Source organism: Chionomys nivalis, chromosome 23, assembly GCF_950005125.1.
Source record: "Chionomys nivalis chromosome 23, mChiNiv1.1, whole genome shotgun sequence".
Lineage (NCBI taxonomy): Eukaryota > Metazoa > Chordata > Mammalia > Rodentia > Cricetidae > Chionomys > Chionomys nivalis.
This window is the reverse complement of record NC_080108.1, coordinates 25,279,070-25,302,611: the sequence shown is the minus strand read 5'-3', so window position 1 is coordinate 25,302,611 and position 23,542 is coordinate 25,279,070. Positions and strand designations below refer to the sequence as shown.

The following is a 23,542-nucleotide window of genomic DNA, read 5'->3' as shown; positions in this document are numbered from 1 at the left end:
AGAACTGACTCCTATAAGTTGTCCTCTGACCGTCACATGTGCACCTAATATCATGCATGACCCTCACAAATAAATAAAGAATAAAAAGAATACTTTAAAACATAATGTTTTGTTTTATATGTATACTTTTGTATTTTATTCTTGGAAAAGGCTCTTAGTCTACACTTTTCTCTGAACCTGTAAACAGTAGTACTTCACTGCTTTTCATACTGCTAACCCCAAATTTTCCCTCACTCCTTAACACTGAAAGCTCTAAAAACAAAACAAAGCAAAAATCTTAACAATAAACTACCTTCTCTTCAACGTGGCACTCATTCCCACCTTACAGTGGGGAAACCGGTGAAGGACAGCGTCTTCTGCAGCTGACACTGGGACTGCTGTCGTACCATCATAGTTGCTACTGCAATTAGCTTTCCCAACATTTACACAAGTAAAGACAACAGAACAAGAGGACTCACAAACAGAATCAGTGAGGAAAAAGGGAGATAAACCAGAAAGCAGAACACAAATTCTAACAAATGCTTATCACACAACAAAGAAGATAAAAAAAAAAAAATTAAGGCAGTGCCTCAAACAAGGCAGCTTTTCAGGACTGGAGAAAAGATGATGAGACAGCTGAGCTTTGAGAAGATGTGAGTCCTACTTACAAAATGTGTCAATGACCACAGAATCAAATAAACAATACGGAACTCAATTCAAGAAAAGAAAGTTACAAACTCAATTGAAGACTCATACAAGAAAGTTAACCAGTGTGGACTGAAGAAATCAGTCACTCGGAGGAAAACCTTTAAGATGTGAACGAAAAATTCAGTAAGGAAATTGAGAAGCTGAAAAAGAACTAGAAATTATGGAAACTAAAGGACCAATCAATCAAATCAAGTCAAATCAAAAGCAGAAAGTATCCACAAACAAGATGAATCAGGAAAGCAATTTCGGGGATGAAAGACTAGGTTAAGACAGTAACACATACAGATAAATGCAAAGAAAATAAAATTTCCAAGAAACCAAATCTAAGAATCCATAATAAAGGAAAAGGAACTAAGATAATGGCTTATATAAGGAAATAAGTTAATGGTTCAGACAACCTATTCACTGAAATTGTATCTGAAAATTTCCCAAACCAACAGAAAGAAATAGACATCCAACAAAGGAAATACTTAGACATGATCATATAGACATATAGGTCAAACAGACATGACCAGAGAACCCATGATACATCTGAGCCAAGATGCCAAAAATACAAAGGGTTTTCAAGATGGATAGGTGGGTAAAGAACTTTGCCATAAACTCTGACCATCTGAGTGAGTTCAATCCCTAAGACCCACACGGTGAAAGGAAAACTGACTCCAGCAGATTGTCTTTCAACCTCCACACACATTGTAGAGGCATATGCACATACCCATACACATATACACAAATAAATAAATAAAACAAAAAATACAAGCAAAGAAACAATACTCAAAGCTACAAGGCAGAGTCAATGAAATGTCTCAGTAGATAGATGTGATTGAGTACAGGCAGGACAAGCCATCTTTGATCTTTGGAAAAAACTAGCTCCTAAAAGTTGTTCTCTGATCTTGAAGCATATGCCATGGTACCTGTACACACACACACACACACACCCCAAACAAAAAAGTTGTGAGGGAAAAATGCAACGTTACAGAAGCAGAAATATTAAAGTCAGGAAAACAAAGAATAGTAGATTTTAAGAACTAAAAGTAAAAAAACTAATGAAACCATTATTGTCAAATCCAGAAAAATAACCTATTAAAATTGATAGAGAACCAAGAGTATTTCAAAACAAGTATCAGTTAAAGCAGTCTGTGACAATTAAGCCAGCAATGCAGAAAATGCTTAAGGGAATACTAAACACAAAGAAGTTAAACGGTTTACTCACAACACAGGAAAGAGTACATTTCATGAACGCAAACAAAGGATTAACAAAGTCTAACAGAGACAGAATTAATAAGGTTCCAAACCAGCAAACACTCAATATTACTGTGAAAACAAACCAACAACAAATGAACCAACCAGAACTGCCAATAAAAATCGATGGCAATAGCAAAACCTTCTCAATAACATGAATTCACCATTTAAAGACAGAGCTAACCAACTGTGTTTAAAATGAGGTTTATTTGTTGCCTTCAAGAAACTCATGTAATTAAAAGAGATCCAACACCTAAGAGTTTGTCCAAGGTTGAAATCAACCTACCAAGCAACAGAAAGCTGCCAAAAAGCTGACCTATGGATCCTCACATCTGATTATGAAGACTTGGAACCAAACCTAGTTAGAAGGTAAGAGAGTCCCTATATGTTAACAAAAGAAACAATTCTTCAACAGGGCAGAACTCTTGTAAATATTTACACAACAAATATGAAGCCTTTAAGGTTTTGGATCTTTTCTAGTTAGGTTGAGTTTCTTACAAACAACTGAGTAGTTAGACTTCACTTTAAAGCATGGTTGGTTAGTCTTGTATCTTTAAATGATGAATTAGTAATTTGCATTAGGTAATAATTGAGAGGGGTTTGCTATTATCACTGATTGTTGGCAGTTGTTCTGGTTAGTTTTCGTTGACCGTTTTCTAAAATAAGCATTAAAGGGCACAAAGACCACATAAGGTCCTGACACAGTACAGCAGGGGACTTTATTACCCACTCTCACACACAAGCCGGTCTAAAGGAAAATCAGCAAAAACTCTTCACACTTAAACTATATGCAATAAATCGACTGGACCTAATAGTTTTCTCCAGAGCATTAAAAGAGAGAGAAGACATAGCTTCACAGCAGCACATGGAACCACTCCTAAAATTGATAACATTTCAGACAAGGGAAGCTTTAATAAACACAAAAACCCTGAGATGATTCCCTGCATCTTATCATATCACAGTGAAGCGAAACAAGAAATAGTAAGATTAAGCTCAGAAAATACATAAGTACTTGGAGACTGAACTATACCTTTTTAATGAAACAAATCTCATCTTAAAAAAATCAGGGAGGAAGTTGTGTAAAACTCTCAGAATCAAATGAATGCCAAAGCACAACCCACTAGAATCCCAGGGATCCAGCCAGAGCAGTCCTATGAGGAAAAGTGTTCAGATGAAGAAAACCAGAAGGAGCTCCAGTAAACAACCTAATGCACCTCAAAGCTCTAGGAAGACAAGGTACATCTGATGAAGAACTTCCATAATCCTGAACTAGCAGAATTAACATTGTAAAATGGCTATAATTACCAAAATTAATCCTTACGGTCACTGCAATTCTCAGCAAAATTCCAAAAGCATTATTCACAGAATTAGAAAAACAATCTAAAATTCATGAAGAAACACAAAGACCACAGATAGCCAAAGCAATCTTAGGCAGAAAGCATATATCTCTTTATTGCAGCTACTACAAAGCCAAAGTGACGAGTACAGCATGGAACTGGCACAAAAAGACATACAGATCAACAGAATACAATATAGAACCTGGAAATAAAGTCACACAGCTATAGACACCTAGCTGCTGACACACACACACGGCACACATACACAAATTAAATCTTAAAAGAAACAAAAGCAAGCCAGGTAGGATGGTACATGACTGCAACCCCAGTGTAGTGGTGGTGGTGGCAGTGGTGTAAAGTGCTAGTTACACCTGTCTGGCTGGACTGCGTGCACCAGGTTTAGTGAGACCCTGCCTCCAAAAATAAGATGGAGAGACTCATGAAGATATCACACATCACACTCTGTCAATATTGCACGGCTGAGCACAGTAGCATACACACATGCATACACCACACTAATTTTAATACTACAGAATTTCTTGAAAAAAAAGGTATGCTTCCTTAAAACTCACTTAAAATTGTTATACTGTTTGGGAGGTTTATAAAGAAATTACAAGTACATTAAGTAATATATAGTTAAATGATAAACTGACATATGAATTGTATCATTTTTTTAAATTACACTTATTTGTGGAGAAGGGATGTGCCTGGAAATCAGAGAACAACTTGTGGGAGTTGGCTCTTTTCTTCAATTGTGTGAAATTTGGGATTGAACTCAGTCTACCAGATGTGGCAGCAAGAATCTTTACCTGTTGAGCTAGTTTCCTGAATTCTAAAATTAAAAAAAAAAAAAAAAAAAAAAGAATGATTAGGGGGCTGAAGAGAGATCTTGGTGGTTAAGAGCACCTGGGCTACTCTTCCAGAGGACCCAGGTTCAATTCCCAGCATCCACATGGCAGCTCACAACCATCTGTAACTACAGTTATAGGGGATCCAATGCCCTCTTTTGGCCTGAGGATAACAGGCATATATGTGGTACATAGACATACATGTGGGTAAAATACCCATACACATAAAATAATAAAAATTTAAATAATCAAATACCATGATTAGGAATACATTAAAAGTTTGTAAAATTTTAAAGAAAGCAGAGGCCTTAATATAAGTATCTGCTTACAAATATTGTTTGAAAAACATACTGTTATAAAAATGAATTGTTTGTATGAGAAACTGGAAAATTAACATTTATAAATGTGACATAATCAACTCTGCAGAATCCTAGCCACTATATTCCCAAGCCTGGCACCCAAATACCAATGGCAAAGACAAGCAAGGCAAGGATGACATCTAGGACATCTAGGACATCTACTGGTGCGGTGCTCTCGGGTGACAACTACACTTTTTCCTGGCTTCTCTTTCTCTCAATATTGCTTTCTCAATTTTTTTTTTTACCATGTGACACACCAAATTTATTTGTGTCTTACTTTACTTTGCTGTGGGAACTGTTATTTTAGTTAATTTTGTGAGGCTATTTAAATTCTGCTTTCACTGAAGTAGAATTTATTCAATTGAAGGAATTTATTCAGTCTGGGCTCAATCTGCTTTCCACACTCTGCAGACCAATTTCTTGCATCCTCCTAAGCCTCAGAAAGTACTGTGGTTGAAGGGAGAAAAAAAAAAAATCACCTCTTCTCTAGGTCATGCTCTTAACCCCTTGTAGAATAAAACACTCATAAACTAATCCAGATTTTGTTGTCTGGAAGATAAAAAATATTTTGCAAGTAACATATTGAAAATTAGAAGAATTTAATAGGACTTTATATTGCAGATCAATAAGATTAATGAGGTTTCTCTCAATATATAATGGCAAGAATGTGTGTTCCGAGTCTCCAATATTTGAAAGACTATTTCACAACTTGTACTAAAGTCTAAATAAACAAACAAACCAATATTTCAGTATTATCATCAGATGGTGCAAATACATAATATAGAGCCATCCATCATCAAGAAGCATGAATGCTGCTTTCCCATGTGAAGTCCATGATGCATCTTATATGAGACCATAGTAACCCATGAGAATCAAGTTACAAGAGTGAAAGAGGGGTTAAAAGCACAGTATCTCAGTCTTCCATCAGGGCACTGCAGCAGATACTGATTACAGGATGATGTAAGTGTCTGGCAACTTGCCAAGCTGAAGCTAATCTCAAGTGCAAGCTTATTATTTCCTAGACTGCATCCCTGCATGCCTCTTAGCTTTTGTTTAAGTTCTATGGAGACACTATTCAGAATGATTTGTGAAGTAGTTACATAACTCCCCTTGCCATAAGTTACAAATTAGTAATGAAAATGTCTTTTCTAATTGAATAAACTCATGTTAGTGTGATTATTGTTAAAACATGTTTCCAGTTTGCACGGTAATTTATTACTCTTAACAAAAACACTCTTGAGTAAAGCATACACCTACGTCTCCAGAAATTTAACAGGCCTAATTTCAATTATGGCATTATAGGTAGAAGGTATGCTGTTCCATTATATCAGTTCAGCTTGTATTTCAGAACATAAATCCTATCACTGAAGCAATAAATTCAAGTGGATGGAAAGTTTATTCCAGGGGCTGGGGGCCACTACTCATCTAGCATTAAATAGTAGATGATTAATGTCATTCATGTTTTACTATGAAGCCACTTTTGAAGTTCAGCTGCCAAGCAAACTTCAGAGAATTCTTAAAAACTCAAAGTGGAAGTGCTGGCACACGCCCTCAATTCTAGCACTTGGAAGGAAGAGGCAGATCAACATGAGTTTGAGGCCAGTCTAATCTACACAATAAACTCACAGTGACAAACAATAAAACTGGCATGTTCAGTAGATTATTCCATCAATATGCAAAAAATGCTAGTAAAAAATTTTAAAATATCATTTATGTGAAGAATAAAAATTTCTTAAACTATAGCTGGGCTATAGCTTAAGCTGTAGCTCACACCTTTAATTCCTGCACTCGGGAGGCAGAGGCAGGCAGATCTCTGTGAGTTTGAGGCCAGCCTGGGCTATAAAGCTAGTTCTAGAACAGGCTCTAAAGCTACACAGAGAAACTCTATCTCAAAAAAACAAAACAAAATTTATTTTTTATATAATGTTTTCTTTATTGTTATGTATACAGTATTTTGCCTGCAAGCATGCCTTCAGGCCAGAAGAGGGCACCAGATATCATTACAGATGGTTGTGAGCCACCATGTGGTTGCTGGGAATTGAACTCAGGACCTTTAACCACTGAGCCATCTCTCCAGGCCCAGAATTTCTTAAACTACAAAAAAGACCATGATTTCTGAAATAACCAATGACACATTTATTTAGTTTGATAACAATTCTCACCTAGTGGACAATATGAATCCTATTAAAAAATATTTAATTAAAACAATGTTTGTGCCCTACTTTCCAAAAAATATTCTTCTTCTCAATTTGTCCAGGGTGGACAGCACTAAAAACACAGCTTTCTCCTCTGCCAGAGAATCATAATTTCTCATGCAATATGATGACTGAAGCACATAAGGCTTCAATGGGAGTTACAAATTTCTGCTTCATTTCCCGTAATTTTTAGTCCAAATTCAACTGCCAGGGACGACTTTTTTCAGGTGTTATCATCTCAAGACAATGTTTTAAACACCTGTACTCAATGTCACCCTTCATTATTCCTATGCTGGCTTCATAAAACTATCCATCCAATGAAATTTAATTCATTCACCTTTGAAACATCTTTTCCGCATCCATCTTTTTAGCTGCTGCTGCCCTAGCACCATGCAACCCCCAACCCACTTTTATTTAACATTTAACAATTACAGAAGGTTCTCGAGGTTTTCTATTTCCAGTCCAATATATTTTTGTCTTTCTCAACATGCTTCTAAAGGGTGAAACTGCGAGCTGGGGAGATGGGGAGCTGGTGCTCAGCAAAGTACTCACATAGACAAGGCCTGACATGGGGTGACAAGGCAACCACCTGTGGCCCTAGCATGGGAGAAGGCAGTAGGGCGTACAATAGACGTGGATTCCCAGTTTGCTGGCCAGTCAGTCTAGCTAACCAATAAACTCTGGGTTCAGTGAGAGACCCTGTTTTGAATAAACAATGTGGAAGAGTGACAGAGGAAGAAACTGGATGCCCATTTTCTGGCCTCTGTACCATGTGCATACCCACCTACCAACATGTACATACACACAAAACATACACACACACACCCTATTTCCACCCCACACAAAATTTTTTTAAGTGAAGGTACTAGACATATCATTTTTTTTTCATTCTTGACATTATAATATAGGCCAATGCTTAAACAAACATCTGAGCTACAGTATAAGCTTATTATATATTCTTAGCAGTGAAATGCATGTAGTAAATCATAAACATAGACTGCCACCATGACAGAGCTTTACAAATTATAGTATGTACAACTGCCAGTTTAAGTTTGCAATAGTGACAGGTGGAAAATAAATCAAAACACAGGAAAAACAACCAGAAAACCAATTTGCTACAATAAAAACTTTATGACTTTAGGGACATCATCACTATCATGTCACATAAAATTTAAAAATTAAAAGAAAGGGGAAACATTATTATTTTATCACCATATTAGAACAGTTTAGGGTTCCTTACATTTTCTCTATATGCTTATTTTCTATATACAGTTAAATCACAACTAAAAAAAACTCCCTTGAAATTTACCTACGTTTCACATTGCTGACTATGCTGACTTCAGTCTATTATTCATTACAACTAAGTTATCACATATGCTATTTTACTTCCTCTTTTAAAGATTCATTTATCTTTTTGTGAATAAGTGTTTTGCCTTCATAAATGTCTATGTACCATATGAGTGCCTGGTAACCTGTAGAAGCCAAATGAAAGCATCAGATCCTTTGGAAATGGAGTCAATGGAGTTATGGATGGGCATAAGCCTCCATGTGGATACTGGGAACTGAGTCTAGGTCCTGTGCAAGAGCAACCAATGCTCTTAACTGTTAAGACACCTCTCCTAGCTTACTTCCTTAGACAAAGTCTCAGAAATGGGATTAGCCGTTTACAGGCACAGACATTTTATAACCACTGAAATCTTTCAAACCTTTATATCAAGACTAATTTACAAGGTATCAAAAGCATATATAAAGACCATCAGCTTCACACCTTTTGGGAGTCCCAATGAAAGGGAGTATCAGATGGGAATCAGCAAATGAAAGTCATATGTATTCTTGGCACTTTAATTTGAATTTCAGGTTTACTACAGTTTGCTGTGTAGATCAGGCTGGTCTAGAATACAGGATTCTTGTCCCATATGACCTCTGGGGTACTACAGTTACAGGTATGCCCCACACTCACACCAAGGTATTAACTCTGACTAAAACATTGTGTGTGCAATGTTTAACTCAGGGCTTCATACATGCTAAACAAACATTACTGAATACCTATATTCCCAAACTACTATGCACAACAGGTCCCAAACAACAGATCAATATCACAGAATTACTAAAAAAAAAAGTATGATGCAAATAGTGTAGTTACGGACTGTTTATTTCTGGTTCACTTTACAAAGATTCTAGCCTTCTGCAGTCTCAGCCCAATGTAATATGAGTATATACAAGGCTCTCTAATCTTGATGGACTTTACACATACTGTCTTGCTAGTGTCAGGAGGAGAAGTGTAAGTGTACACGAAAAGAGTACATTGGATTCAGACAATAAAACTGAGTTGTATTTAAATAAACCATACATATTTGAATACAAACATGCACTAAGTGCAGCAGTACTAATAAATAACTGATAGCAAGACCTTCATATATTTCCTATATTTGATCTCTTAAGTCCCCATAGCAGTTTTGTTTGTTTTTTGAGACAGGGTTTCTCTGTAGCTTTGAAGCCTGTTATGGAACTAGTTCTTGTAGACCAGGCTGCCTGCCTCTGTCTCCCAAGCGCTGGGATTAAAAGAATGCATCACCACCGCCTGGCCCTATAGCAGTTTTTTAAACCACTTAAATCCACTAAAATATCACTTAATGCGGTGCACATACAATATCAAAATGATTATCTTTACCACATGCCAGGGCTGAAAAGACATACATCTTAGAATTATTTATTTTAGGCATATAAGTGTTTTGCCTACATGCATGTATGTGACTACATGTATGCCTGGTAACCAGCATAGTCAAAAGGCATTAGATCCTGTGGAACTGGAGTTGTAAGCCTCCACATGGGTGCTAGGACCTGAACCAAGAAAGCAACAAGTGCTCTTAACTGTTGCGTCATCTCTCCAGCTCCATTATGATATATCTTTAAACCATCAAGACTTAGAAGTCAAGTGAACCAGAAATATACAAAAAACATATTTGTATCATAGCATTTTTTTTGTTTTATTTTTTTAACTAGATGGTGCTAATCTATTGTTTAGGACCTGTTGTGCATAGTATATTGGGAATATAGATACTCAACAGTGTTTTTTAGCATGTGTGAGGCTTTGTATTTAATCACTCCACACACATTGGGAATAATCCCAAAGTGAAAGAGTCTATTTGGCTGTAACCATGACAAACCATGAATATTCTACGTATGATCACCAAAGCAGATCCCCAAGAGAATCACTTGGATCTCTAACTTGAGTAGTATGCACACATTTCTTAGTACTCCAATTTCTGAAAACATTTAATGCTGTTTTAAAATAAAGTACTTTCCCAATGATTTAACTCTAGTGGTGACAGAAGTTACAGAAAGGCAGCTGTCAAACTGATTTCTAAATATGTGTTTGCACCCATAGAGTAATGCTGCTTTCAGTCTTAGAAGGAGAAGCTGTTTCTGCAGTGGGCAGCAGTCAATGCAGAGACTCATAACTAATGAAAGTGCTGAGAATAAGTGACTGCTGAGTACTCAACCTTAATGGGATATTTATTATCACCCTCCCACCAAGGCTCAGGAACATCATACAAGAAGGGGTGGAAAGAATGTAAGTAAGAACCAAAGGATGGGGAGGAAAGCTGAGGAATGCTGTCTGCTGTCTTCCGTCTTCCAGAAGTGACATGGCCATCACTCTCACCAACTAAGGGAAGCTATGAATACCTGCCCAAGATCAAGCCTTTCAACATTCTACCACGGATGAGGGAAGGACTCCTCCTCTAGCTAAGGAGGTATTTGCAGTTAATAGCTATGTGGTGTGTGTGTGTGTGTATGTGTGTGTGTGTGTGTGTGATTTTTCCTTAGGGTTGTAGTTGCTGGCATGGTGTTTATGCTCTGGTGGATGGTCTCACACTCACTGGTAAGCAGACAGCACTAATGGAACTCAGTGGAAAGTTTAAAAAAAAAAAGAAGAGAAAAAAAAGGTAGAAGGAGGGTATGTGAGCACAGAGAAGTATCAGGAAATAAGGGGCATGTGGGCAAGAATATGGTGTGTGTGTGTGTGTGTGCGCGCACGCACGCGCTTGCATGCATGTGCATGTGCATAAACAGGAAAGAATAATGCCTGGTATAGAGGAAGTACTTAATACATAATGGATGGATGGATGGATGGATGGATGGATGGATGGATGGATGGATGGATGGATGGATGGATGAACTTAGTTAATGTTTAAGTGATGATACAGGGCTGTTGTAGAAAATGCTAAGATTGATAATTAAACTGTCCCTCAGAGATAGAAGGCCTTGTTTTAGGGCAATACTTAGTAGTAGCTCAGATCAAACAGACATCTGCAAAGTTAAACAATAGGAATTCACTCACCCACTGGACTATTTCCAGCTCCATTTGGTACTGTGAGGTCTGTAGTACTCAACATCCCACCTAACAATGTTACAGAGAAAACAAAGAATGAATAAAAATTGGCTTTCTTTATTTCACAGTCAAATGAGGTCATCCCACTATAACCCACATTCTATTCCTAAAACTCAAGTCAATACAACTAGCTCAGCCTAAAGTTTGCACTAATGTATAATTGATATTATTCACACTATACACACACACACACACACATATGTAACATGTTTAACTACACATGTACTGTGGGGGTCTATGTATAGTATACACATAAATGAATTTACCTATTAAGCTTTTGAAATACCCGCCATCCTGTGCATCACTATTAACTAGCCAATACTGACAAGAATGAGGAAAGTCCCCATAGAGCACTATTAAGCCTAGGACTCAGGGGAAGGCAGTACTAAACTACACAGACTAAAGTGGCAAATGCACTGTGAACTGCTGATGAACTACTGAACTAACTCAGTAGGAATAGATGCACAGAATACGCTCATTCCTTATTTCTAATGTGAGGTTCACATTCAACTTTAAATCTTTGCTTGCAACATTTAAGTTAAATTCTCTGCCTGTCACAGTATGGATTTCCCATGATAAGGAAAAATTATAAACAGCACATTATCCATACTATTTTACTTTGCCCAACAATGTTTTTCCCACGGATGTTAAAAAAAAAATACTTAAGATAAACTTATGGAGCAGTGATTCTTGTTCATCCAGACAATAAAGTGGGTTTTTTGTTTGCATATTTTTGTTTTGTAAGATAGGGTCTCTCCAGTGTGCCTGATCTAATGGGAGCTCACCAAATCCAGTTGGACTGGAACTGAATGAGCCTGTGATCAAACCGGAATCTCTGAATGTGGCTGACAATGGGGGCTGACTGAAAAGCCATTGATAATGGCCCTGGGACTTGTTTCTTCTGCATGGACTGGCTTTTTGGGACCCTAGTCTATTTGGATGCACAGCTTCCTAGACCTGAATGGAGGAGGGAGGGCCTTGGACTTCCCACAGGGCAGGGTAAAAAAAACAAAAAAGATAGGGTCTCTCTATATAGCCCTGGCTGTCCTGGAACTCACTATGTAGACCTGGCGGCTGTTAACAAACTCACAGAGATCTGGCTGCCTCTGCCTCCCAAATGCTGGGATTAAAGGCGTGCACCACCACACCAGCCTGACAATAAAGACTAAGGAGAATAAACTTTCTCTGTCAACAATTCATTTCTCATCCTCTTTTTCAAAGAATGAACAGAATACTTCACAACATACTTGCACTGCCAGTACTTGGTGGTCTCTGCGGAGCTCCAGGGGATACGTTTCTATGTAACGTAGCTGGGGGTGGAGACAGCATACTTGAATCTGCTAATGTTGAGCTGGCTGCCAAAGACGGTGACACAAGTGAACTCCCTGGGTTAGTGTAGGACAAAGCATTAGGGCTGGTCACAGGGACTGTGACAGACATTGAGAAGTTCTGAGGTGGCAAACCAGGCTGTAAAGAACAAGAGAAAACTATTGGTTTCCATTTTATCAACATTAAATGACTTTAACTAAATAACTCTCATTATTAAAAGCAGAGTATGGGGACAGCTTCTTCATTTGCAGTGTTAAGCTATATTCTCTAGAATTATACTTGAACATGAATATACCTGACATGAACTTTTTTATTTTCAATTTTACATTGATACATATATGATAATGTAACTATACAGTATGTTTCAAATATTCAGAGATGAAATTAAAAATTAAAACCTGAAATTAAAATAATATTGTTGAATTTAGACATTACAAAATTTATCAGGTACCAAGTAAGCATTAATTAGAACTCCAGTGCAAACTAATTTAACATTACATTGCTATTGGGAACCCAAACATAACCAAAGGGGAAAGTGTGTATACATTATTAACTTAATACATCAATTTTAGGGTATTATGAATAAGTCCAGTATGATTTGACTGACAGGCATTTTTTAAACTAAAAAAGTCAAGTAATTATAACACAATGTAATTTCTATGTAATAAAATATAAAAAGGAAATCACCTACACAATAAGATTAACTACTGCCAAGTTAGAATAGTCTTGGTATCTTTAAAATTGTATAAAGATTAAATTATAAACATTATAAAAGCTATCTTTTTTTCAAAATATTTCATGCTTTCTCTGAAAGGGCATTTCCTAGTTTCCTCTGGCATTTCCTCCAGAGACCAATTTTAATACATTTGTTGACCATAACAGACAGCAGGCTTCTCCTTAGTTAAAAGTTGTGGGTGGAAAGTCAAGAAACAAATAAAGCATAACTCTGGGAACAACATCCCTGTGAGATCAGAGAAATTTTATTTGCTACTGTTCTGTTTTTAAAAGTAATGGTATTAGCTTAAAAATTGGTTTAAAGCTATTTTCATGTGATTCTTCCTACAGAACTACTCTGAAGAAATGACATATAATGCATATCATTCTTCAGGGCATAATTCAAGAGATTCAACTATGACAATGAAAAACACCAGCACCAACATGGCAGCACTGGAATCTGCCTGTTCCACAACAGCTATATCTACATACACAGAATTGGAGAGCAGATCTACAGCAATGGACCCAGGTGGATCTCACTGGACAGTCCAGTGAGATCTTTCAGTATTTTCAGCCAGGTACACAAGTCCAGTAAGCTCAAAATGGACTATTTCTCAGGGTTAGATAAGTGTGCACAGAAAGTTACAGTACTATTTGTTATGTGATTAGTTTAAGGATAAGAGTGTCCTTAAAGAAAATCTAGCCCTCTTCTTTAGTGCTGAAGAGTATAAGAAAAAAGCAGTAATATAGTCAATGTTGTTGCTGGGTCAGTGCTTTGGGTCATAGTATAAAGAGCTCAACAGTCAGCTCAGTTCTTCTAAAATAAATATAATTATATAAAATAGGTAAAGATGATTTAGAGGCATGAAAACTTACAACAAGCTCAACTAAATTAACACTTAGCATCCTTAGGATCAACTATATGGGTATATACATACACACACACATACGTGTGTGTGTGTGTGTGTGTGTGTGTGTGTGTGTGTATATATGGGAAAGACAGAAATGCCTTCTATAAATGCCTTACTTTATACTAAAATCAAGGAAATTTTAAAACTAGAACAATCTTAAAATTATGTGAGCCAACTCATTTACTTCACAGATCAAACAACTATAATTCAGAATATATGGATAGCTTATGTAAAGATATAAAGGACAATTAGTGGCAGAACCGGAACTAGGACATTTTCTCTTCATTTCTACATTTAAGATACTCAACATTTGTTACTACAAGATTTTGGCATTTCAAATTTCTGTAAAACCAAAGAGTTAATAAACACCTTCTTTCCTCTTATACTTAGTGACACCAATCCTTTGTTAAAAATGAGGTAGGATGTGTGGTCAATTTCTTCATGCACATGATAAAAGCACAAACCATACTTTAGTACTCACTGCGATTTTATGATTCCGCATCATATTATCAAATTCCTCATTAATTTTTTTATATTTTTCTTCTGTATGTGGAGTTAGCACATAGGAAGTATCGGGGTCTGGGCTGTCGCAGCCTCTGTGTTCCTTCTTGTTCAGAGCCTAAATATGAAGTTAACAAAAAGGATCAACAAATAAAAAGCAACGGTAAAGTGAAAGTACTTACAGGGCCTCGTTTGAAAATAAAATCACTATCTTCATTTAGTTTGCTGAGTCTGTCCTCCGAGAGTGGACTGTGCTCAAAGTAATCGTCAGCATCAGGGCTCTCACAACCATTAAGGCCTTTCTTTCTTAAAGTCTGAAATACAATTGGAAAATTCACAAAAAAGAATACTAACTTTCCATGAGTTTTTGTGTAAAATGTGTTAAGAGAGCACAGGTCGAATAAACGGCATTATTTAAGAGCCACTGAATGTATCAAATGGCTGCAAATATACTGCATTCTCCAAGTACATAAGCCTAAGATAGGAGCAAACGAGCTCCCTCAATGCACAGTAAGAAAAATGGAGTATTTTCTTGTTTGGACTCTTCCTTTTTCAAGTGCTTAGAGGATGCTAAAATCACTTCATTTTCTGGGACACAGCTAGAATATGGTTAGTAAAATAATAAGAATGTAACAAGTATCTATCAAAATGATGTGTTGAGAAATTACGTATCTCTAAGCACAGGTCATGTCTGCCAATTTATCTACTGGCATTCCTTTCTATCGATACAATCATGATTTATCCTATTCATTAGGAATTAGCCCAGAACCCCAATAATTTACTAATTTGTTCTCTTCTATATTATCATCTCCCCATATTCTTAAAATATAAAAACCTCAAACCAATGTTAATTTATCAACAATGTATCTTTGCTATATATGATGAATGTCAACATTCTCAGTGACTTTATATACATTAAAAATCTGTAGTGAAAAGCTGCTCAGAATAATCCCTTTTCTCCTTTGCTAGCCTTTTCTCTAGAGTTCCTTCAGTTTGCTTTAATCTAAAGTTGATTTATTAGATAACTTTCTTGAGTGTCTATGAAGTATTCTCCTGGACGACATTAATTTTTTTCTTACTCTGAAGTAAAAATATAATGGACGGTTAATTTTCTGATTTCTCTTTTAAGAAAAAGTATCATGAAATAAGATCTAATTTATCTGATTTTTAAAAGAATAAAAACCCTAAGGACTTGAAGATAATAGAATATCAATTTACCTTTAGAATGCTTAATTCCATTTTAAAACTCTGATGTATCTCACTCAGTTTAAGGCGGAACTATTGACCACTCAAGACAGTTTTGAACAATGCTGAGTTTCTAACACGACCAAAAACAGCACTAGAGTAAAATGTCCTAAGTATACCTGTCATTATTGGAGCAGAAAAGAGCTATGCCAGGCATGTCACCAGCAAGTGATTAACTTAGATGTATACCAATGATCTCAGTACCCTGCAAAACTTGACTTGCAATGATTATTTATTTTAAAACTTTTTCCTCAAAATATAATGTATCCACAGAACATTATGATTTGAGAACTTATTCTTAAGTTTCTTCAAATGATTTTGAAATTTTACCTTACTCAGTATGGCTTATCTTTACATATTAAAATTTATAAGCCAGTCATGCTAGCCTCTCCAAATGCTTCTCATATGTTAAGAATTCTACACACAACTCTTGAAACTCATTACAATAATTAAACATAAGCATGTTACAAACACTACATTTATTCCCCCAATGACCTTAAGCTCTATAGACTCACAGTCTAACTATATCAAAAGTACATTTATCTGTATTTAGGCGAAAAAATGTCCTATTGTCTGTCCAATTATCCTCACTATCCATGGTACCAAGTTCTACCTGCCAAATTTCTAAAATAGTAGCTATCAGTAGTGAAAATATTAACACTAAGAACGGAACACATTGAACCCTTAAAATCTACACAGCTCTAAAAAAAAGAATATATAAATCTATACATAAATCTCATCATGAAATTGATCATTTAACTTTAAATCTCTGGGTACTTTTCCCCAGTTTTCATGAATGTTAACCAGTTCGTAATTCCAGGCTGGGGAAATGGCTCAGTTGGTAAAGGGAGGATGTACTCAATCTCCATTACTCCCTTGAAAATGTTGGGTGTAGTGGTCCATGCCTCCAACATCAGACGTGAGGCAGCAGAGACAGGAAGATGCCTAGGGTTTACAAGGCTCAATAAGAGACTCTGTCTCAAAAAGCCAGAGAAGCAACCCAGAAAGATACCAACTTTAACCTCCAGTTTTCTGAGCACACACCCACGCATACAAACACACACACATACACACACACCCAGGCACATGTCAATTAGCCTTGTTCTTCTTTGTAGACTGAATTGTTTACCATTGTTTTCTATAAACAGCAACCTCAAAGTATGTACCTCATAGTATTTTTAAATATACAGTGCAACACAACACAACTCTGCTTTAAAATTATATGCAATTTTTAATTTTATGAAAGGAGGTTTAACCCTATTGATTCTTATGAGGAAGTAAAGTGCTGTCGCATCTCCAGCTCTGCAAGTCTTCATTTCAGATGGGTTCCTGGCACAAGGAGGGAATTTAAGAGGCAGTATCAGCTTTGTAGATAATAAGCTAATACAGCTTTGACAGCCAACTCTTCTCCTTATCACCAAGCATGAAGAGTGGTTTTGAGAACCCAACTACCATAAAAAGACCTTTTCTCTCTTTATCATTACCAAACAGCATAGCAGTAAAAGTTTCTTTCCTGTCTCTGGTACTAACAAGTGGAATGCTGTAATCTATTAATAAGGCCAGTCAAGGCACAAAGAGGTCAGCCAGCTTCAATGTCCTTAGCAGTGTCCATAGCTCTAGCTCACCATGGTGCTAGTGGATAGCAGAACCAGGGCTAGCATCTACCTTTTCCGATGTTCAGTCTACTTTCCACTCAGCTGTATTCCTTAAGCAGTTCGACAACTGCCATTACTCAACAAATAGAAGTGAGAACAGGCAGAGGCTTGTGATGAGTTATCATTTAACCACTGAAGGGACATTTATTGTGTATTAATTTGGGCATGTCTTCACATTTCTTCCCCAGTTCTTCGATGATCCTATACATATCTACCTCAGTGAGAAGCAGGTGGTGCTCAGGCTTTGTCTTCTTTGAATTTTAAGGTCTTAGTTTTATGATGATAGGTTTCACTGCAAGAATTGTAAAAACAATAGTAACACTTCTTCCCTACCATATCCCTCTATAACAACCATTTTGGGGGTCTTGTTTTCCAGGATCTGTACACTAAGTAATCAGGCACAGCTTGTTTTCAGAGAAAACATAATTTTACAGCTTTCTTTTAATAAAGCTTATTTTGAATACATAAAAATTTAGGAAAAAATGAGTATCTTCAAAAGTCGTATCAAGGTAACTCATGCATTTAATCTCAAGGCCAGTCTTGGGCAGATACTAAATTTCAAGTCAGCTATGACTACATACCGAGGCACAGTTCAAAAAGGCAAAGAAGCTGGGCATTGGTGGTGCACACCTTTAATCCCAGCACTCGGAGGCAGAGGCAGGCGGATCTCTGAGTTCAATGCCAGCCTGGTCTACAAGAGCTAGTTCCAGGACAGGCTCCAAAACTACAGAGATGCCCTGTCTCACAAAAACAAAACAAACCAAACCAAAAACAAAAGGCAAACAAACAAACAAACAAACAAACATTAAGTTCTAACTCTTGATCTGTCTGTTCTTTGTTTTTCCTCTCAGTTAAAAAACAAGCAAGGAAACAAACCCTAAAAACTTTGCCTTTTTATTTTTTACACAACAAAATTTATTAAGAACATCTCCTTAGGCTTTTTACTGCTGGAAAAAATGGTCATTGTTCATATGAAGCCTGCAGTGGTCACCCAATGGCCACTACTATTTTATGGGGGCAACCCTATTTGGTCTTGGTAACTTCTGTCAAAGCATACAGGGTTTCGTTGTAAAGATTGTTTACAGATTTATTAACCTTCTTTCCTGACATTTTTTCTCCAAATAGAGGAGTTAAAGTATAGGAGATGAAGGTGCTACTTTAATGATTCCAGATTTAATCTGTTGTTGTTTAATGACAATCAGCACTATTTTGAAGATAATCAATTAGTCTTATTGACATCTTCTTTTGCTATGATACATATGTGAACACTATTATTTTTTTAAGTATTTAAGTTTTGACTTAGTATGTCTGCAGATAACAAACCTTCACTAACCATGGAAAATCCAGCCATTATCACTTTAAATAATTCCTCCACCTCATATTCATTCTCATGGATGGAGGCATCATTTTCTTCTAGAATGCCAATTTCAAGTGGGCTGTTAGGTCTTGTTAAACAATCTTATAAAACAATCTAACTCTTAATATTTTCTTTCTCTTTAACTCTTCATACTGAATTACAGAAAATTTCTTCATTCAGTTCAGAACTTCTCTCTGCAGCTATGAGAAATCCACTCTCACCACGTATACTGAGTTCTTTATTTTGTTTTTTGCATTTCTCAATGACTAGAAGAATTTAATGCTTTCCAATTTCTCTTTGTCATTATTTTATAAAAAATGAAGCATTTTCTCATGAAATCCAAATCCAGTTCTTTGTTGATATTTTTACTATGTTTTCTTTCAGTTAGATATAAGCCAGAATTTTGTAGCTTTAAAAAAAGCAGAGCTTACCATATAACCCAGGAAATTCTGCTCCTGGTTAGACATCAAGAGAAATGTAAACACATGCCAAACAAAGAAGTCTGTACAAACTTCAAAGCAGCAGATGCAATATTATTCAGTCAGAGAAGTCCTGATACATGTTACAATGTAAGTGAAAGAAGTTCCAAAAGATGATACACTGTATGACTTCATTTAAATGAAATGCCCAAACAGGCAATTAGTTGGCAGAGAAAACAGATTAGTGGATTAATTTTAAGTATGCCTAAATACTTTGATAAATAATTAAAATATGCGCCCAATTTTATTAACAGTGAGGGATATCTCTGGACAATAGTTTATAGATACCAGGTAGTATGGTAGTTCTTCATATAAGTTACTAAAAGCTTTAGAAACATTGAATATGATTGTGAATAATTATCACACTGGAATTTATACCCACTGAGTACTATAACTAAAGACACGGAGATGACCAGTCAACAGAACCATATATGAAGACAACATTCTTTATATCTCAAAGACACTAAGGAAAACAATTTCCCTAGTCTATATAGCTCCAGAATAGCAACCTTTTACTCAGATGAATATATTTTAAAGCTGTCACTTTCTCTTAAAATGCTGGTTATCATGCCAGGTTAATATTCTACAACAATGGTGTGATACCTCCTAGGGGTGTCCAGAGTGTACAGGGCAAAGGTCATTGCCTTACGAGCTATTACCCACTTAATTCTCTAGCCACATACTGTAACAGACTTCTGCACCACATATGTGGGGATATCCATTCTGAGAACATTAATCTGTTCTACTGAGATACATGTCTAGTACTATATCATACTGTCTGGATTCCAGTGAAACCACCTCCCAACGGTGGAATATCTGGCTAGAAAATACTCATCTCCACATTCCATCCTTTCTCTACTACCATGACTAGTAAACCTGAAAGAGGACTGTGGGGGGAGGCATGTGTTCAAAATCAGTACAACTAAGTCATTTTAAAAAAATTGCAGAGAAATATTTGTCCTGATTTATCTTTGATACTTTAGATTGGTGCTTAGTCACTGACCATTGTGAGATTACCTAAACTGGAACTGAGCAGTATTAAAAATGTATTAGCTCAGCTATACTAGCATACTTCTGAAATACAACTATTTGGGGCTAATGGCTAGCAGACTGGCCAGCCCAGATGGAGAGTGTTTCTATCAAGTCTGTTAGACAGTCCTATGACAATGTTAATGTGTATCAAGGCCTGAAGCTGTCTTTGCCATCATGAAGCGCCAAGCAGGAAGATAAAGCTGATGAAAGAGCAAGGCAGAGCCCTAGTCTGCTTAACAAACCTAAAGTCTACCATTCTGCTAAAGTTTCTGTTATGTGATATAAAAATATTCCTACTATTCAATAAGCAATTTTAGTTGTGTCTTCAGTTTTTAACAAGAGGTAGCCTAAGAAAGGGTATAGTTTTCAATGCTTTTAAATGCATTATTTCAGTCAATAGTTAAAGTCCATAAAATTTATAACTTTAATACTTTTCTCCCTTGTCTATTAAACACTGAGTTTAGTAAGTGGTAAAACTCAATAAATTATTAGAATATTAAAGTATTAGTCATAATGCTAAGTACAAAAATTTACTCTTAATTAGTAGCAAATGAAAGATCAAATACAGTTTTAAAAGCTAATGTGGGAGTCCCCTCTGTATGCTGTGAAAATATGTTTTATTACCATTGGTTAATGAATAAAGCTGTTTTGGCCTACAACAGGACATAATAAAGTAAGGCAGAAATTCCAAGCAGATAAAGGAGGAAAGAAGGTAAAGTCAGACACCATGTAGCTGCCGAAGGAGACAGATGCACCCCAGAACCTTGCCGGTAAACCAAGAGCCTCATGGTAATACACAGACTAATAGAGATGGGTTAATTTAAGATGTAAGCTAGAAATAAGCTTACGCTACTGATCAAATAGTATTGTAATCTACAGCTTCTGTGTGATTATTTCGGATCTGGGCGACCAGAATGAACAAGCAGTCTGTGCCTACAAAAAGTCTAACCTGAAACATCTAAACATCATCTAAGTGCCTACTCATGGAAAACATTATTTTCTACTATCTTACATCGGTATGGTATGTTTAAATATGTCAACTATAGAAATACCAATATGACTTTTAATTATCTATTATACAGTGATTCTACATGAATAGTAATGGAATTTTAAAAATCAATCTGATTTTCCAAATTCCTATACAAATAATAGCTGTTGTTGTACACATTTTAAATGTACACTTTAAAAATGTATACATTTTAAAGATTTCAAGGTAGATTCTGGAAATAACAATCTAAATCTAGAAAATGTGAAAATAAAGATTCTGTAAAAAAAAAAAAAGCACTGCAGGAAAATATTTTCCAATGAATTATAAAAGGTAAATTCTAACATGGATAATCAACCTGCTATATTCAAGAAGGCTTATACACACAGTGTATTTACTTATTTACTAAGTTTTATAAACTGCTATCCTTTAAGAATAATATAAAAAGTTCACCATCAGATGTTTTATTGTACAAAACTTAAAATGAGAACTACAAGAAACATTTTTTGGATGAGTTAACACACTTCCTCACCCATTTCTTAGCCACTGAGTCAGATTCTTCACAAAATGCCCTTAGGATACATGTTAAAGAAACTGAGTTAGTCAAATAAAACGAAACCCAAAAGTTATGTTATTCATTTATATTTTAATGTATCCAAATGTTATACTATCATTTGGAATGTCTTATAGATATAGAGCTAGTGTATAAGATCAAAAGCCAAAGCTAATCAACACAAGAAAAGATACTTTCCTGCCTACATAGTCAAGGAACTAATAACCTTTCAGACCTGAGCCACGGTATAATTTAAAATATGAAAGTATCATTATCACTTTTATTTTAAGTTATATATTTGAAGGGCTTGGTTTCTAAAGCTGTATGTCTGCATTAGCCAATTACGTAAAAGAACTGAAATAGTATATAACTACATTTAAACCATTTAAACTATATTTTATAGGCACACAGGCATGTCTACCTATGGCCCTGCTGCACAGTCAAGGACATTTGTCAATGTAGCCCAAAACAAAAACTTAAGCTTACTTTAAAAATGAGCTTTCCCCTATAATTTGGGAAAGGTGGGTTACCTAATGTCAAATGGTTCTCAATTCTGTAGATGTCATTTCTGCAACATCAAAAGGTTAGGCACACCTACCAGTGAGCTAAAATAATCATCTAGTTCTAGAAGTAATAAAATATACATACTGCGATAAATAATATTTGGTGGGAAACATCAGTCTAGAGTCTTTGAAACTTCAATAAAGAGTACACAATACAAATAATTCAGTTTTAAGATAATAAAATAGCCAGCAGTATCTTGTTAGGATAACGACAGCAATGTGGCTATTTAACACTTTAATCATAGTATCTTAACAATATATGTGACATACAGTATGATGAATACCAGTGTAATAAATTAAAAATACAAAAATAATACATTTAATATGTTTTACCCTTTTCTATCTTTTTCTGCACCCCCCCCTTTAAAGTAATCTTATAATTCCAATACAACTTATCACCAAGGAAGAAGTCCAAGCTATGAAACCTAGGCAGCTGTTCTATTGCACTACTTCAGTGGCTAGCCAAACTTCCAGATAAAGAGAGCCTTACACAAGTCATGAGGATCTGGCTTGCTTCTCGAGTCTTAGTTATCTCCCTGTTAACACCATACTTCAGCTATACTTAGCTCATATCAACTTACAATAACATGCCAACTACATTTTCCTAATTTCCACCTAAACTACCTTTTTGACATGCTTCTGCCTTCCCTCTCTTTTTTCAAAATTCATTTCCTTCCCCAAGCATATTTTGTAACGGACTGGTAACGTTTTCTGACCGTTTTTCCAGTCCTTACTACCTCCTCTTCTAACTTTGACAAAGATTCCACTCACATATTGTAGACCTTCCAGAGAAGAAATAAAGAACATTTTTACATGACTAAAACTTAAAATGTTCAATCTGACACATGTAAACATAAAAAGAACACACAGAAATTAATCAGCAATCACAAAAACATGCCTTATAGAAATATGAGTTCCATTACAAAGTGATGTTTCATATGTTTCCTCCCCTGTATCAACATTAATCTCTCGTGGAATAAATACAACCTCAAGAGAAAATATATTTAGAGATGTATAGTTCCTTATAAAGAGTACACAACTAAAAGTCAATAGTTGGGTGATGGTGGTACAGGCCTTAAGTCTCAGTACTCAGGAGGCAGAGGCAGGAGTGCAAGGCCAGCCTGGTCCACAAAACTAGTTCCAGGATAGTAAGAGCTGTT

The 23,542-nt window shown here is 36.0% G+C and overlaps 1 protein-coding gene across 5 annotated transcripts in view; it reads right to left on the bottom strand.

Annotated features, from left to right (window-relative positions):
- Mef2a (myocyte enhancer factor 2A) overlaps nucleotides 1-23,542 on the bottom strand; it is a 122,635-nt gene that overhangs the window by 22,297 nt on the left and 76,796 nt on the right. For 2 of the 5 annotated variants that reach the window (XM_057756535.1, XM_057756537.1), the window contains exons 5-7: nucleotides 14,696-14,827; nucleotides 12,306-12,525; nucleotides 11,008-11,067 (exon numbers count right to left, since the gene is read on the bottom strand). In XM_057756535.1, the coding sequence (XP_057612518.1) occupies nucleotides 11,008-11,067; nucleotides 12,306-12,525; nucleotides 14,696-14,827 (412 nt within the window). Of the gene's footprint in view, nucleotides 1-11,007; nucleotides 11,068-12,305; nucleotides 12,526-14,493; nucleotides 14,632-14,695; nucleotides 14,828-23,542 lie in introns of all 5 variants that reach the window. The other 3 variants (XM_057756534.1, XM_057756536.1, XM_057756538.1) reach the window with 2 other exon arrangements.